The 14,234-nt window shown below is 63.8% G+C and overlaps 2 protein-coding genes across 2 annotated transcripts in view; both read right to left on the bottom strand.

Annotated features, from left to right (window-relative positions):
• Positions 1 to 3,047, bottom strand: part of GSTM3 (glutathione S-transferase mu 3) — a 229,726-nt gene extending 226,679 nt beyond the window's left edge. The window contains exon 1 of the mRNA XM_037152497.2: positions 3,044 to 3,047. The gene's annotated coding sequence lies outside the window, so the exon portion shown is untranslated. The remainder of the gene's footprint in view (positions 1 to 3,043) is intronic.
• A 431-nt stretch (positions 3,048 to 3,478) lies between these two features.
• Positions 3,479 to 13,472, bottom strand: ALX3 (ALX homeobox 3). Its single transcript, XM_037152370.2, has 4 exons — positions 13,157 to 13,472; positions 7,738 to 8,054; positions 4,896 to 5,024; positions 3,479 to 4,491 (listed from the first exon to the last, which is right to left on the bottom strand). Exons 1-4 carry the CDS (start codon positions 13,431 to 13,433, stop codon positions 4,183 to 4,185), a joined length of 1,032 nt encoding a protein of 343 aa, XP_037008265.2. The 5' UTR covers positions 13,434 to 13,472; the 3' UTR covers positions 3,479 to 4,182.
• Positions 13,473 to 14,234: the final 762 nt, after the last annotated feature.

Below are 14,234 nucleotides of genomic sequence, written 5' to 3'. Positions count from 1 at the left end.
AGCGGTTACCACGTACTGGGCGTCACCCAGGCACAGGGCCCGTATTGGTGCTTTCCAAGCCCATTGTCCACGCAGCAGCCAGCAGTTGGCAGCCGCTGCTGTGAGCACTTTGCGTGTAAAGTCTTCCTGTTTGAAGTAGCCCTGGAAGGCGGTATCACTGCAGGGCCTGCCCTGCAGACAAGAGACCGGCCCAGGGAGGGTGAAGGGCCTGCCGGAGGTCGCAGCGTAACGAGAGCTGAGCAGGGTGCAGACCCAAGTCTCTGCCTCCAGCATGTGCGCGTCCCGCTCCCCCACCCTTTCCCTCCTAACAACCATGTTACTGCCCGGTACTTGCCCCTGGAGCATGCGTTTGCTCATGTATTTGCTCACGTATTCCCCTTAGTCACTCCCCAGTATCTGCTCAGGTGCGGTCCCTGGAAAGATTGCGGGCAAGTGCCAGTTAATTTAGGCCCTCACTGGCCGCCCAAGCCTGGCCTTGGCCCGGCCTCTGGTGTGCCCCAAAGGTGTGCCCCTTCGAGGTAATTTGGGGGCCGTTGCTGCTACCTTTTCTTCTTTTCTGTCTGAGCTGGCACGTCCTTCCCTCCCGGGTCCCAGAGGACTTGTGTGTGCGTGGCTGCCTTTGCCCTACCTGTTAGGTTTATCTCCCGGGAGGCTGGCTTCTTGGCCGTCCCCTAATGCACTGACTTCCCAGAGAAGCAGCGGCTGTGCCACTCATTTGGCACTGGGCACTGGCAGCCTCGGTGTGGCTGGGCACACTGCCGTTCAGTGCGGCCCTGGCTCATAGTCACCGAAGGCATTTGAGCTCCTCAGACTCAGCCTGTTGACTCCTTCGTAAATGTTGGGTTAACGGCAGCATGGTTGTGAGAAGCCCCAGTGATGAATAATGGGCCTACCGTCCTGGCTGGCAAGGAGCTAAACAGCTGATAAATGAACGGCAGCCATTCTTAGCATTGCTAGTGGCCCTTCCAACTCTAACCTTCTGCACGTTTGCATTCGTTTCCTGTGTCCCGTGGGAAGACAACCCCTCCCCCCACCCCAAGGACCAGAACCACGTCCTAGGCCTTCTTAGATCCCTGCTCCTTAGCGCTCTGCTCTGAATACAGGAGACTCTCAGAAGGGGCAGCCACTGAGCCGGCGGCCCTGCCCTCATGCCTCGAAGGCCTCTTCCCTGTTCTGGGTGCCCTTGTGAGCTCGAGGTTGACAGATGGCCACAAAGGCAAGTCAGAGCGACATTGTGGCACAGACATCTGCAGGGCCACGCAGGTCCCACTGGCCCCAGACCCTGCCCTCCCACTGGAAAAGAGCCTGGGTGGGCGGAACCCCAGCATCAGGGACAAGGGCCCTAGAGCAGACACTCTGTGGCCATTGTTCCCCTGGTTCCCAGGGCCCTGTGGCACTGGGCCTGCTCTGGTCTAGGGCCTCAGCGGGCAGTGTGACGAGACTGTCACTCAAGTTGCTGTGTGACTGGGAGAGGCGGGAAGGGAGATCGAGTACCTCTAATGAGAAGCATTTCCCAGTGCCGGGCTGAGACCCAAAGCCTGGACTGAATGGCCTGCTGCCTGGGGGCCTCCATGCTGGGCCTGGAGGCTGAGCCCCTTCCTGGGACCAGGACCTAGGGCTTCTCTGGGTGGCCTCACTGGGGCAGGGAGGAGCCTTAGTAAAGGCCAGCGACTCTCAAGTTGGGATTCCAGGAGAAGCCACTTCCCCTTTCTTTTTCCAGAAGGGCTGACCAGAGCTCTAGCCTGGCCCTGGGGAAGCGTGGGGCCAAGGCCGTGGGCTGAGGTCATCTCTGGAGCGAGACTGGGGGCTGCGCCTTAGTGGTGAGATGCCTGGAGTGTGGAGGAAGGGGGTGGGAGGGTGGCTAATGGGAAGCAGGTGGAAGGGTTTGCCCGGGTCCCCACCAGGGGACAGGCCGGTGGGATGGCTCAGTCAGTGGGAGAGCCCGTCAGCGCACAGATAATCCCAGGGAACAGGCTCCAGGATGCCCATTCATATTCATTATGTGCGAAGCGGGCGGTTGTAAAGTTAGCTTTCCCTTCATTTAGCTGTCACTGGGCAGAAAAATATGAGCTGTGGGTAGATGCCCCTGGATGGGAGCCAGTAGCCTGCCGGTGCCCTCCCCCACGGGCCCCGCCCGCCCCCTGCCTGCCTCTCCCGCTCTGGGCTCTGGCTGCAGCAGTCTCTGGCTCAGCTTTCCTTTCTTATCAGTCTCTTCCCTGCTTCTGCTCCCTTTGCTGTCCTTCCCTCTCCATCTTTTTCTAGGCCATGCTGGAGCCCTGCCCCTTCTCTGGCACTAGCATAGTGCCTGGAGCAGAGTGGGCGTGCAGGCACCATTTGTAGAACAAACTGCTCTTACTGCATCTCCGACGTGGGGGGTGGGGGTGGGCAGGAAATCCAGAACTGCCGTCCTGTCACAGGAGTGGGAAGACACTTCTGATGCAGCGGTCTTAGCCCCGGTGTCACCAACAAGCTGGGCGCCTCTCCCTCCCTCCCTCCCTCCCGACTCCCCTTCCTAGGACAGGGCTCAGTTGCAGCTCAGCCAGCAGCAGCACTGCCTGGAGAGGTGTCCCGGAGCCAGGCTGTGTCAGGATGGGAAGAGGAGGACACAGGTTTCCTGTGGGGCACAGTGAGCCCAGTAACAGTGACTGTCCTGGAGCAAAGGGACGTCTGATGGGGGCCTTGCCCCCCCCGGGAATAAGCCCAGTGCTGGTGCCTGCTGGGCTTACCCTGTGCCTGGAAGAGGATGTGCTGGGGGTGGGGGGCAGCCTCGGAGGCTGAGATCTGAGCTCTACATGGGGTGGTATTCTATTTGCTTGGGAGGGTGGGAGGCCGGGACTGCTGCTCCCCTGCCTCCCGGGCTGCGGAGATAAGGCAGAGAGTGGGGATGAAGAATAGGATGGGCCATACTCCGAAACCGCAGGAGGGAGTCCTGGCTTTCGTCTCCGACCCACAGCTCAGAAACGCTCTTGGGGCCTCTGGGGGCAGGAGTCTGCCCCACCCCCATGGCTCTGGGAGCTCAGAGCCCTCAGTCGGCTCCCCGGCCTCCCGTTCCACTGCCCTCTGTTGTCAGTTCAGCCACAAGCTTACTTGTGCTGTCTCACTGTCCTTCTCACTCCGAATTCCCTCAGGAGCCCAGCCGCCCCAGAGTGGGCCCTTCTCCCTGCCTTCCACACCAGCCAAAGCCCCCAGGGACCCTGGGCAGGTAACCGGGCCAGGCAGGGCATGCACCAGCCTCAGGGGCTCTGCTGCAGGCCCACGCTTCCCTGGCCCCGGGGGTCCCTGCAGCCCCTCCAGAGGGCCTGGCTGCCTGAGCACAGAGCAGCCCGAGAGCAACCCCCACCAAACCCTGAAGATCCGCAACTGCGGGGTCTTGAGAGCGCTGCCATCTTTATTATCATGCTGGGCAGCACACTTTTTTTCTTTTTTACAAAATCATTTTTACAAAATGGGAGTTGGAGTCTTAGGGGCTCAGAGGCTGGGAATCTGTTTTCTTACCAACGCCCAATGAGTAAACCAAGAGAGTCCAGGGTTCCCATGGTATACTGCTGGTCTGGTCCCATGGAGGAGAATCCAAATACTTCGTGGTTTCTGGTAGAATTCCTGCCCCCTCCCTCGACGGGTGGAGAGGACTCCACAGCAGGTGGGTTGGGGGAGTGGGCGGGCACAGGGGAGAAGTAAGGGGAGGCCTGGCACCTTTGACCTCCAGCTTCAGGTTCTGGTGAGCGCCAGACGCTCAGTGCACGCCCTCTGGTGGTGGGAGGAGGGAGTGAGGCCCCTGCAGGGGAACGTCCAAAGGTTCTGGTTTCTCCTGAGTCACAAGAAAACTCCTGGCTCAACCTGTGTCGTCCTCCCACTCTGCGTCCGGGAGTGAGGAGCCCACGAAGCTGTGTCAGCCAGAGGGATAACGTGGGCCTTGGACGAGGTCGGAAGGAAGCAGGGTGGTATCTCTCTCCGACCTATCGTGTGGTGGGAAGAGAAGCCCCCTTTCCTCCTGGGCAGCCCTGCCTTATTCTAAGAGCAAAACCTCGGCAGGAGGTGAGGGTCCCAGCTGCTCCGCCCGCCTCTGGGAACCATCTGGGGCGAGAGGCAGACGTGTGTCCTCTCTGGCATCCAGTCCAGGGTGGGGTGGGGACAGCCAGGAGCTGGAAGGGGCGGCAGCTGAGTCCGTGTCCACACATCTCATCACGTGGTCCAGTTCAGCAGGCTGGGTGGCTCCTTGGGCTTCACCCTGAGCGAGACGAGGCTGGGAGACTTGTAGTCAGCGTCCGGGGAGGGCTCGAAGCTGTGGTCCCCTAGGGCAGGGGAAAGGCTGTGGAGGGAGTAGATGCCGGGGTGGGCTCCGGGGGAGGCCGGCACCCCCATGAAGCCGGCCACATTCCCGTGCGAGTGGGGGTACGGAGACATGCACGGGGAGGGGATGCCCTCCGGAGACACGAGGCAGGGCCCAGCCGGGCTCCCGGACCCTGGACTGGGCCACAGGGCGCTCTGCAGCTGAGAGGAGAGACAAAGCAGGCCCGTGAGTCGGTAGCCCCAGGGTCTGCTTCCCTAACTCAGGGCTCACTTTGCCCTTAGGGCTCCTGACACTTTCCTGAGAGGCCTCTACTCCGCCCAGGTCTACAATCTGCCACCCTCCTGCCCCCAATGCTCACAGGAGGCCTGTCCCACTGCTTCTCAGGATTTTCCTTAGAATCCCTCTGTGCCAACTGCCCTGCAGGTGTCACTGGGGAGATGGCTGAGGGCTCGCTGGGCAGAGGAGGAAGTGATTTACCCACAGTTCGTCACACGGGACCCAGTGCCACTCCCCAGGGCCAGAGCTCACACTCTTGCTGGCTACCCCAGGGATGCAGTCAAGCTCTGACTGGGGGAGGGGTGCCTGGGGCATGGAGGGGTCTCACCTGGGGGTGGCTGTCAGTTCGGGGCAGCACGGAGATGTCATAGGCAGACGTGAAGGGGTTCCGCCCCTCCTGGACCTTCCCATAACGCTCCCGCTTCCGCCACTTGGCTCTGCGGTTCTGGAACCAGACCTGGGGGCAGAGGGCGAGGGGTGACAGAGTGGCCCAAAGAAGAGTGCAGGGGGCTGAGGAAAGAGCTGATGCTCGTGGCATATAGGGTGGGGAGCTGGCTCCCCGCTGGGGGATGTTGAGTGGCAGGAACTTGTAAATCCACATGGTTTTCAGAGCCAGGGGAACCTGGGAGAGGCCCCGCCAGCCTCCAGGCTGAGTCACGCTGGTTTTCCAGCCTGCCAGTGCCTGATAAGGGTGTCATGGTGCTCTGTGGCCTGTGGTTCCGAGGTGCTGATGCACATATATTAGGGTTCTAGCCACCAGCTTTCTCTCATTTTCTAGTCCGCCCACCTCCTGGTATCCTAGGAATGTTAAAGATATTTCTGTTCAGGCCGTGGTCCTGCTCAAAGCCCCACTCGCTTCCTGGGGAGCTCGGCCCAGAGCCCAGCTCTTGCACCAGGCCCTGTCTGCTCTTCATCCTCCTCTTCTGCCAGGCTGCCGAGCTGGGGACTGCCCAGCTGCCTCTGGCTCAGCCGGCCTTTGAAACACTCTGCCCCATTGCTCGTCCCTGCCTCTGTCAGGTTGTCCCTGCCTGCCCTGCCCACGCCCACCCTCCCCGAGCCCGTGCATCTGAGCTGGGCACCATCCGTCCCCATGTGTCTCAGACCACACCCTGTTGCTGCTGTCCGTGTTGGAGTTCGTCTCTGCCCTTCTCTGCAAGCTCCTGGCAGCGTGGGTGGCATGTGGTGTGCTGTGCGCCTCTGTGATGAATGTGTCCTTGGGCACGTGCCCAAGGACTGCTACATGTATGTGTATTAGCGTTTGCACTGTCATTTCATGAACTTACATGTTGGCCTGTAGACTAGATATTGGCGGCGTTAAAACAGAACCAGACCTAGACCATCGCCCTGTTTCCTCAGGATCTAGCTGGGGCTGCATCAGAAGCATGCCACCCATGTACAAAAGTAACCCCACCATAGCCCCTCACACTCCTCCCCAGTCATCCTGCCCAGGCAGGCAGGTCAGGCCCTGAGTTCAGGAGCTGGGCACACCCTTCCCCCAACCCTGGGTTGCAGAGACCCTGCAGCAGGCCGGGGCAAGCCCAGAGGAAGGGTGCCCCACCTGCCCAGCTCCTGTCCGCTACGGCCTTCCTTTCCTAACTCCCTCCCCCACAGGCCTATGAGGGCACCTGGGCCAGTGAGGCTGACCACTTGCGTGGGAAGTCTTCCTCTCACCACCTGCTCTCTCTGGATCCCCCACTGCAGGCTGCCACCTGTGCTCCGGACCTTTGCTCTATACTGTCTCATATGTGGCCTTATTATCCTCTGCACAGCGGGCCCTATGGGTGGCTGTCACACTCCTGTTGGAGACGGAATCCCTACTATGCAGCCTCCATCACCCAGACGCTTCTGCATTGGGTCTGGGGCCTTGTGGCTCTGCCTACACCCTTGCAGGGCCAAGAGGAGGACCCGGACCCATGTCCAGGGCAGTCCCCTAGGGGTGGCTGGTCAGACCACAGCCCAGTGGCTTGCCAAGGCCTCCAGAGACAGGACGCTCCGGCCTTCTGCAGCTCACGTCATCTGGGGTTGGTCTTCTCACTCTGATGGCTGTAGGCCCTGGTGAGCGCTGGTGGGCAGTCCCAGACACCCATTTTGGAGGGGACGTGGGAGCAAGAGGACTCAGCAGAGAAGGGGACATGGCCCGGGACATGGCCATGGTCTTACGTGGTGTCGGCGGTAGGACCCGCTCTGCTGGACGCAGCTGGCCTGATGGTCCCCACAGTCTGCCAGAGCTGCCCGGCCCCAGGGCCGCCACAGACTTGGGAGGAGCCTTACTCAGGGAGTGACAACCAGGTCTCCTGCCTGGAGGCTGTCCCCTTGCCATCCCCCAGGGAGCCCGTGGTGTGGCATGAAAGGGCAGCAACCACCACCTTCCCCTTGGGCCAGACCTTTCCTGAAGCTGCCCAGCCCCACCCCCTGCCAGCCACCTTCGAGTTCTTCCTCTCCTCCAAAATGGCTTACACAGGGCCTTCCTTTCTCCCTCTCCCCTGTTCCCAGCGCCTGTCAGCCCGCCACCTGCACCCCCACAGCTGGGCCCCACCCTTTGCGGAGCTGGCCATAGCCCATCCAGAAGCCTGGGGCCACATCCCTGTTGGGAGAGTTTGCTGGGTGGGGTGGGGCCCCGGGCCAGAGTCTGAGTGTCGTTGGGACCTGGAGGTCACAGGCGCAGGATGGCTTTGAGTACCACTGAGCCTGAGAACCCCCAGGGGGGGCCCCTCCCATTCTGGGCAGCCACCTCTGGAGCAGCCCCAATAGGTCCCCCTCGTTTCTCTGCTTCCAGAACACTGCCTGGCTGTACTCCTCAAAGCTACTCCATAAGCGGGCGGCCCCATCCTCCTCTCCTAGACTGGGAGACTGAGACGGAGACAGCCACAGGCAGGCCCCACGTCACCTGGTCAGCAAGCAGTCAGTGGAGACGGGACTGCCACACGGGTCTCTGACCCCCTGGAGGCCGTAGGCCCCACACTCAGGCCTAAGCCTCCACCCAGGCTGCTAGCTTGTGGCCCCAGTGGAGCTGGGTGCAGAGGGTGAGCCCAGGAGGGGCAGGCCGGGCACGGGCACCAGAAATGGGCACCAGGAATGGCAGCATTGTGCCGCGGGCTGGAGCTCAGCCCTCAGGTGGCCTGGCCCGCCCCTGGGTGGTCGAGGCAGCCGAGGGCCCAGGATGCCCTCACCTGTACTCGGGCCTCCGTGAGGTCTGTGCGCAGCGCCAGCTGCTCCCGGGCATACACATCAGGGTAGTGGGTTTTCTGGAAGACCTTCTCCAGCTCCTCCAGTTGGAAGGTGCTGAAGGTCGTGCGGTTCCGGCGCTTCTTGCTCTTGTTCTTGCCCAACTCCATGGAGTCAGGGAGTCCCGGGGACAGAGGGACACGCAGGCTGGCCAGGCAGGGGCCTGGGGAGCCTTGCATGGCAGAGGGCCCGTCTCTGGGGCCCCCGAGGCGGTCCAAGGGCAGCTGGGGGAAGCTGGCGGCTTTGGAGGCCTTCTCCTCCGCTGCAATGGAAACACGGAAAGGAGGATGGAAACCGAACCAGGGGTTTTGTGGGTGGAATGGAGGGAGGGGAAGACTGTTGACGCTTCAGTCCCCGCCTCCCCCTTCTCACCCCTCCCTCTGCAGACACCCTCCGTGGAGCCTGGCATTGGGAGGCCTTCCTGCGGAATCTCCAGCTGGGGAGGGGGCCCCAGGGAGCCATGCTGTCTGTGTTCTGGGCGGGTCTGCGGGGGCCGAGGGAGGTCCGTTTCGGGGAAGCACTCTGGGGGGGCGCGTCCCACGGGGTGTGGCGGTGCCAGGATGGCGCCACGGCACGGCTTAGAGCCCCAGCGGGCGGAGGGAACTGAGGAAGGGGTGGTTGACATGTCCCTGCCCCTGCCAGAAAGGACCTCCTTGTCCCCCTCGCTGCAGGCCTTGGTTCCCACGTCCTCGTGCCCATGACACAGATACCAACAGGGCCCCTCAGACAGCCTGGCTGGTTTGGCTGCACCGCGTTCCCTGGGCCCCGCATGTCAGGGCTAAGTGAAGTCCTCCTGCCCTGGGGTATAAAGGGCAAGATGGGGCAAAGAAGCTTCCAGAGGGATTGTCTCATTCCTCCCACAACTGTGATGTCTGGGCAAGGGCTGAAGCTCCAGCAACAGAGAGTCAGGAGCTAAGCCCCGCTCAGAGAAGGAGGGTCGGCTGGCTGGTGTGGGGACCGGGCTCAGCCCCCAACCCCAGGGTTGTCCCTCCCTCCTCTAGAGCTGCTGACAAGCAGGGGGACCTGTATGCAGACTGGGAACAGCCCCCAGGACCCCCGCTCCAGGGGCCTAGCCCTGCACTCTGGAAGCTGGCGAAGGCCTAACCCCGATCACCACGCTCTCTCCCTCTGGCGAGGACCCCCCACAGCCTCACCATGAAGTCCCCACAACAGTCTGCGGATGACAGGAGAGACGCCACCAAGACGCCCCACTGACTCACAGGCCCCCTTCCCTAGCCCCAGGCCGGCCCCCAGGAGGCCCAGCAAGCTGACACCAGACGTCAGCGTCTTCTGGGACTTGGTGTCAGGATGGCAGCTGTGGGGGGGAGGACAGGACTGGGGGGTGGACTCTGGGTCCAACGAGTCCCCCTCTGGGCTGTAGAGGTCAGGTAGTGCAGATGTCCCTCAGCAGGGGTTGGGCAGGGACCTTCCAGGGCCACCCAGGTGGTGAAGTGCACTCCCTGCTGTGTGTCCTGGTGGCCTGGGAAAGTCAGGTCACCCTGACCCTGGGCTGCACACAAATAACAGGCCAGGGGCCAGTTTGCCTTCACAGCAGGTGAAGCTCAGATTGCAGAGAAAATGTGCCAGCCACCACCTCCCACCCTGCTTCCACTCTGGGCCGTGCAGGCTTCTTGTGGTTGTTCTGGGGGTAGGAGCTTAGGAAGAAGGACCCCTGGAAGGTGAGGTGAAGCAAACAGTTGGGAACGGTCAGGGAGACTGGGAGGCCAAACAGGGACACCCTGCACCTAGCAGGCCTGAGACGTGGAGAAGTCAGCAGGAGGTCCCTGGACTCTGGGGGCAGAGGGTGAGTGGGGCTCAGGGGTGGGGGCCAGGGAAGTGCTGACATCTCTGCAGGGCCCCCCAAAGCTCTGGGGCTTGTTCTTCTGCCTCCTGGGCCCTCAGTATCTGTTCCAAAGGAATCTGCCCAGAGGAAGTGGACAGATCTGGGGCCCCAGGACTTGCCTTCCTGACCGGCAGCCCCCCAGGATCAGGGCTGAACGTGTGCTGGGACTTCTCAGGATAGCTGCCCCCAGAAGGGCCACGCCTGCTGGCCTTGGGTGCCCCACACACACACACACCTGCCCATTCTACAGCCCTCTCAGGGACCAGGAAACTTCTCCCGCCGTCGCCCCAGACCTTCCCCAGCTGCCTGGAGGACTGTGGGGGGAGGGCAGTCTTCCCCTTCTTTGGGGGATGGGGCGCACCTCAAAGAACACCAAGCAGCACTGAGGATGGACGCCCTGAAAAGAGATGGAAGTGGGAGGTGGAGTGGGTCAGTGGGCCAGCAGTTGGCAGCTAAGCTCCAAGGGGAAGGATGTGCTCTAAGACCCGGGGGGCCCTCCGGGTACAGGCTGTGTGTGGGAGGCCCTTGCCCCTGGCGGGGACCCCAGACCGGTTCAGGGAGAGTGCTCATGTCGGGGCCTCAGAGCCTGGGGCTCGGTGCCTGGGTATCAGGGCCTGTGTAACCGAAGCACCAGGAAATCCAGGAGCCAGGATGAGGGCCGCGGGCACGGCGCTCATCCCTGGCTCTCATGCTCGCAGCACACCCGCCGCCCTACTAGCAGCCACAGGGTGCACACCGCTGGGCTGCCCAACTGGAGCCTTACTGCCCCTCACGATGGTGTCCACTGGGTCCGCAGGACCAGCCACCCAGCTTGAGCTTTGGCCCCGATTTGATCTGTGCCCCAGCGGCCTCTGGATCAACCCTCAGTGCTCGTGGAGGCCGGGCTCCCGCAGCTCTGGGAAGCCGGCGCCATGGAAGCACAGCGTGTGGGGCCCCAGCGGGGCCTGGTGCTCACCCTGGGGTTTCCCAGCTTTGGCCTATCGGGGTGTCCAACCTTCTGGCCTCTCTGGGCCACACTGGGAGAAGAGCTGTCTTGGGACACAGGTTACATACACAAACACTGATGAAAACTGATGAGCCGAGAAGAAAAAGGTTTTAAGTAACTATACAATTTTGTGGTGGGCCACATTCATAATCACCCTGGGCAGAGTGTGACCCGCTGGCCACAGGTTGGACGCCCGTAGCCCTAGAGGTCTCTGCCTGGGCTGAGGAGCTGGAGCTCCCCTCGGGCCATGGTCTGCCCCGGGGAGCCCAGCCCTGAAGGTGACCCCGCTCAGGGCCTGAGAGCCAGCCGGCCAGTTCCGAGGTCAGACAGCCCAGCGAGGGGACAAATTTCAAGGCTCGGCAGAGCAGAAAGGACCCACCAGGCACCTCTCCGGGGCCCTGAGCAGCCACGCGCAGGGGGCAAGGAGGGTGGCCGGCACCGACTGGACGCGGCCGGGTCCGGAGTAAGGGCTGGGCGCTCCCCGTCAAGAGGGAAGAGGAGCGGGGTGAGCCAGGCTCCGGGGCCCGCAACTGCCCGGCCGCGGCCAAGACCGCGCCGCAGATGGGGAGCAGCTGCGAGCTCACTGGTCTGAACTGGAAACATTCAAGCCCGTTATTTTAAAAGCCGGGAAATAAGGCGGGTCCCCCTTTTGCCCGCCACATTTCACTCGCAGACTGCGCGCCCGGACCCGGGGCCGTCGCTCCCCAGCAGCTGGGCTCCGCCTCAGGCGCCCGGGCCGCGCGCCCCTGCGCCCGCCGAGTTCCAGCCGGGGCGCGGGGACCAGAGAGCTCTTTCCGGGCTCCGCTCGCGCCCGCCGCGCCTCCTTTTCGTTCGGCCTGTCCTCTGCTCGGCTCGAATCGTTCGTTTTCTTCTCCCACTTGTTATCATTTTGCTGTTTTCTGCTCTTTTAGGGTGTCCCCTTCTTCTTTCGTTTTGCCTGCTCCGACTCCCTTCTCCCTCCTCCATGTACCCGCTTCGTTCGATCTCCGCTCGCTTTTTTCCTTGTTCGTTTTTCATCTGCTTCTTCCCGTTCTGACGAGCTCCCCGACCGCCTCGACTCTCGTCATCGCCTCTCTCCTCCGATGCTTCGTTCGGTTTCCTTTCCCCTCTTTTCGGTTGTTTACACTCTTTGGCTTTCTTTCCGCGTATTTCGTTGCTGGCCCCCTCGCCCTCGTCGGTTCCTGCAGCCGCTCCGCCGTTCGCTCGGCGTCGCGCGGGGTCCGGCGCGCCTGGCAGGCCCGCAGGGTGGACTCCGTCCTTCGCCGCGCGCCCAGCTAGGCGGGGTACCTGTGCCCGACGGTGCTGCCGGCGCTGCGCGACCGCCGCCTCTGGCTGGGATCAGAGGAGCCAGGCCAACTGCTTCTCATTAAGTCCCAACTGTGGTTTCTATCAGGAGAGCCTCTTTCAAAGGGCACAGACACGAAGCTTCGCGGCCTCGCTCATTTCCTCCGCTGACCCCCACACCCCTCCCGCCCTCTCCTACACATTCCCACTGTCGGCTGGGCAAGGCCGGAGCTGGCCGTCCACTCCGCGGGGGCCCGTGAGGCGCCGGCGGGGCGGAGGCGGCTCAGGCCGATCTCGGAGGGCGCAGCTCTGGGCCTCAGCTGTGGGAGTTGGCAGCGCAGAAGGGGCCGGCGCCCAGTCTCCCACAGACCCACCCGCGCGGTGGGCGCTGGCGGGGCTGTGGAGCCGCCTGCCAGGCCCCAGCGTTGGGGCGCGATCGCGGGAGGTGGCCGGGTCCAACTGCCGGAGCGCACGGAGCACCGAGGCGCCGGCACCGGGGCGCCGGGGGATTAGGCCAGCCCGGGCTGCTCCCGACGGCCCAGCGGTGACGATTCAGTGCAAGGAAGCCAAGGCTGCGAGAAGCGGGGCCATCGCCGTGCTAACGACGGGGAGGCCAGGTTAGTGGGAGAAACAAGAGCACAGTTATTACTTTGAGTGGCCGCGGCGCTGCGGGACCAGCGGCGGCCACCCCACGAGCGCCTTCCCCGAGGAGGCTGGGCCTGGGGAGGAGAGGCCGGCAGAGGCCAGGCCGCAGCCCTCGGCGGGCCGGCAGAGCCAGTCCGTGTCGGAGCCCAGCCTCGGGGCTGCCGCCGGAGCTAGACACACAAAAAAGCCGCCAGTGTGGGTCTGCCAGTATCGGGGCCGAGGGCCGAGTGTGGCGCCCGGGCCCTGGGCCGGGGCCGGGTTTCTGGGTGGGTGGCAGTTCCAGCCCCACTCCGGCCAGCCTCCTTCCCGGCTCCAGCCGCCCTCGGGCCCGACTGGGCCCGGGCCTTCGCCGCTCCACCCTTCCTCGACCTCCAGCCTCCCATTCCCGCCGCCGAAGGCACGCGAGGCTCTGCCTCCCGCACCACGCCGTCTTTTGCCCGGCCTGGACCACCGGGGGTTCCTCTTCCTAGCGAGCCGTGGCCCGGGGCGAGAGGGTCATAAAGTTGAGAAATAGTCGAGCCGGGGAGAGAAGCGGGAAGGCCGGGGCCGGGCGGGGAGGAAAGGGGAGCGGGTCCAGCTGCGCGCTGCACCCCGCGCCGCGCGTTACCTTCCGCGGGGCCCTCGTAGAAGTGGCTGCCGTTGAGCGCCGGGCCCGGCCCCAGGTCCTGCAGGTACTTGGTGGGCGGCTTGGCCGGCTCTGGGAGGTACGGCTCCAGGGGCCCGCAGGCCGGAAAGCGGGTCAGTCGCGGGCCGTGGGGCGGCGCGGGGTGCAGGTGAGGCGCGGCGGCAGAGGTCCCCTGGGCGCCCTGAGGCTCATCCCCGGCGGCCGCATAGAGGTCGGGCCCCGGCCCCACGCCGAAGGGCGCGCAGCGCTCCGGGTCCATGCCGGCTCCGGGAGCATAGGCCGCCGGGGCTCCGGGGCTCGCGCTGCCCGCGCGGCCTGTGAGCGCCCGCCAAGGGGGAGGGACCTGGGCTCGGGGGCGCGGAGCCCCCGGGAGCTGCGTGCGCCGCGGTGGGGGGGGGTGCGGCGGGCAGTGGAGGGGGCCGCGCCTCGGCTGGAACCCTCCACGTCACACGCGGCCCCTGCGCGGGTTAACCCCTCGGAGCCCGAGAGCCCCCAGATTCACCCCAGCCTGCCTGTCCGAGGCAGCCGGAGGAAAGGGCAGACCCCTTTGTCTGCCCATCTTCGGGAGCCCCTTGCTCGGAGCAGCACCGTTGGTCCTGATACCCTGTCTAGAGGCTCTTGCCCCCAGAGGGGGAAGGCAGTCCTCCCCCCAAACCCTATACCGCCGGCCCCCCCTCAATAGACCTTGTTAGGCCTGGTCTCCAGACACCAGTCTAGGATGAGGGCCGAGGCAGGTAAGGGCTGGGACGTGACCTAACTCCTTGCTGGGGGCTGGGGAAAGGTCGCCTCCAGCAAAACACCTCCCTTGGAGCACTCTTATTTCTCTCTGGGATCAGAGTCACCGGGAGTGTGGTGTGCAAAGGGCTCCAATGCGGGAACAGGGGCTGGGCACTGTCTTTAGTTAGCTGTGGGACCTCGAGCCAGCCCCCTCCCCCATTTAACTGTGGAGGTCAGACCGAGTCAGTCCTCAGCCTCTTTTTAGGTACTCCTGCTGGATCTGGAGCGGCCGCAGGGCCTGAGCACCTAGGGTCACTCTCAGGGGCAACTCGGGCCTGAAGAG

The sequence above is a fragment of the Artibeus jamaicensis genome, unplaced genomic scaffold (genome assembly GCF_021234435.1).
Source record: "Artibeus jamaicensis isolate MK-2021 breed Jamaican fruit bat unplaced genomic scaffold, CSHL_Jam_final scaffold_1689, whole genome shotgun sequence".
NCBI classification, from domain to species: domain Eukaryota; kingdom Metazoa; phylum Chordata; class Mammalia; order Chiroptera; family Phyllostomidae; genus Artibeus; species Artibeus jamaicensis.
The sequence above is the reverse complement of the archived record's forward strand: the minus strand, read 5'-3'. Positions and strand labels throughout refer to the sequence as shown.

Coding starts and splice junctions, on each gene's coding strand:
- ALX3 (XM_037152370.2), bottom strand. CDS start 13,433: ATGGACCCGGAGCGCTGCGCGCCCTTCGGCGTGGGGCCGGGGCCCGAC. Junction 8,055..13,156: donor CTACGAGGGCCCCGCGGAAG/GTAACGCGCGGC, acceptor TTTCCATTGCAG/CGGAGGAGAAGGCCTCCAAA. Junction 4,492..4,895: donor GAACTGACAGCCACCCCCAG/GTGAGACCCCTC, acceptor CTCTCCTCTCAG/CTGCAGAGCGCCCTGTGGCC.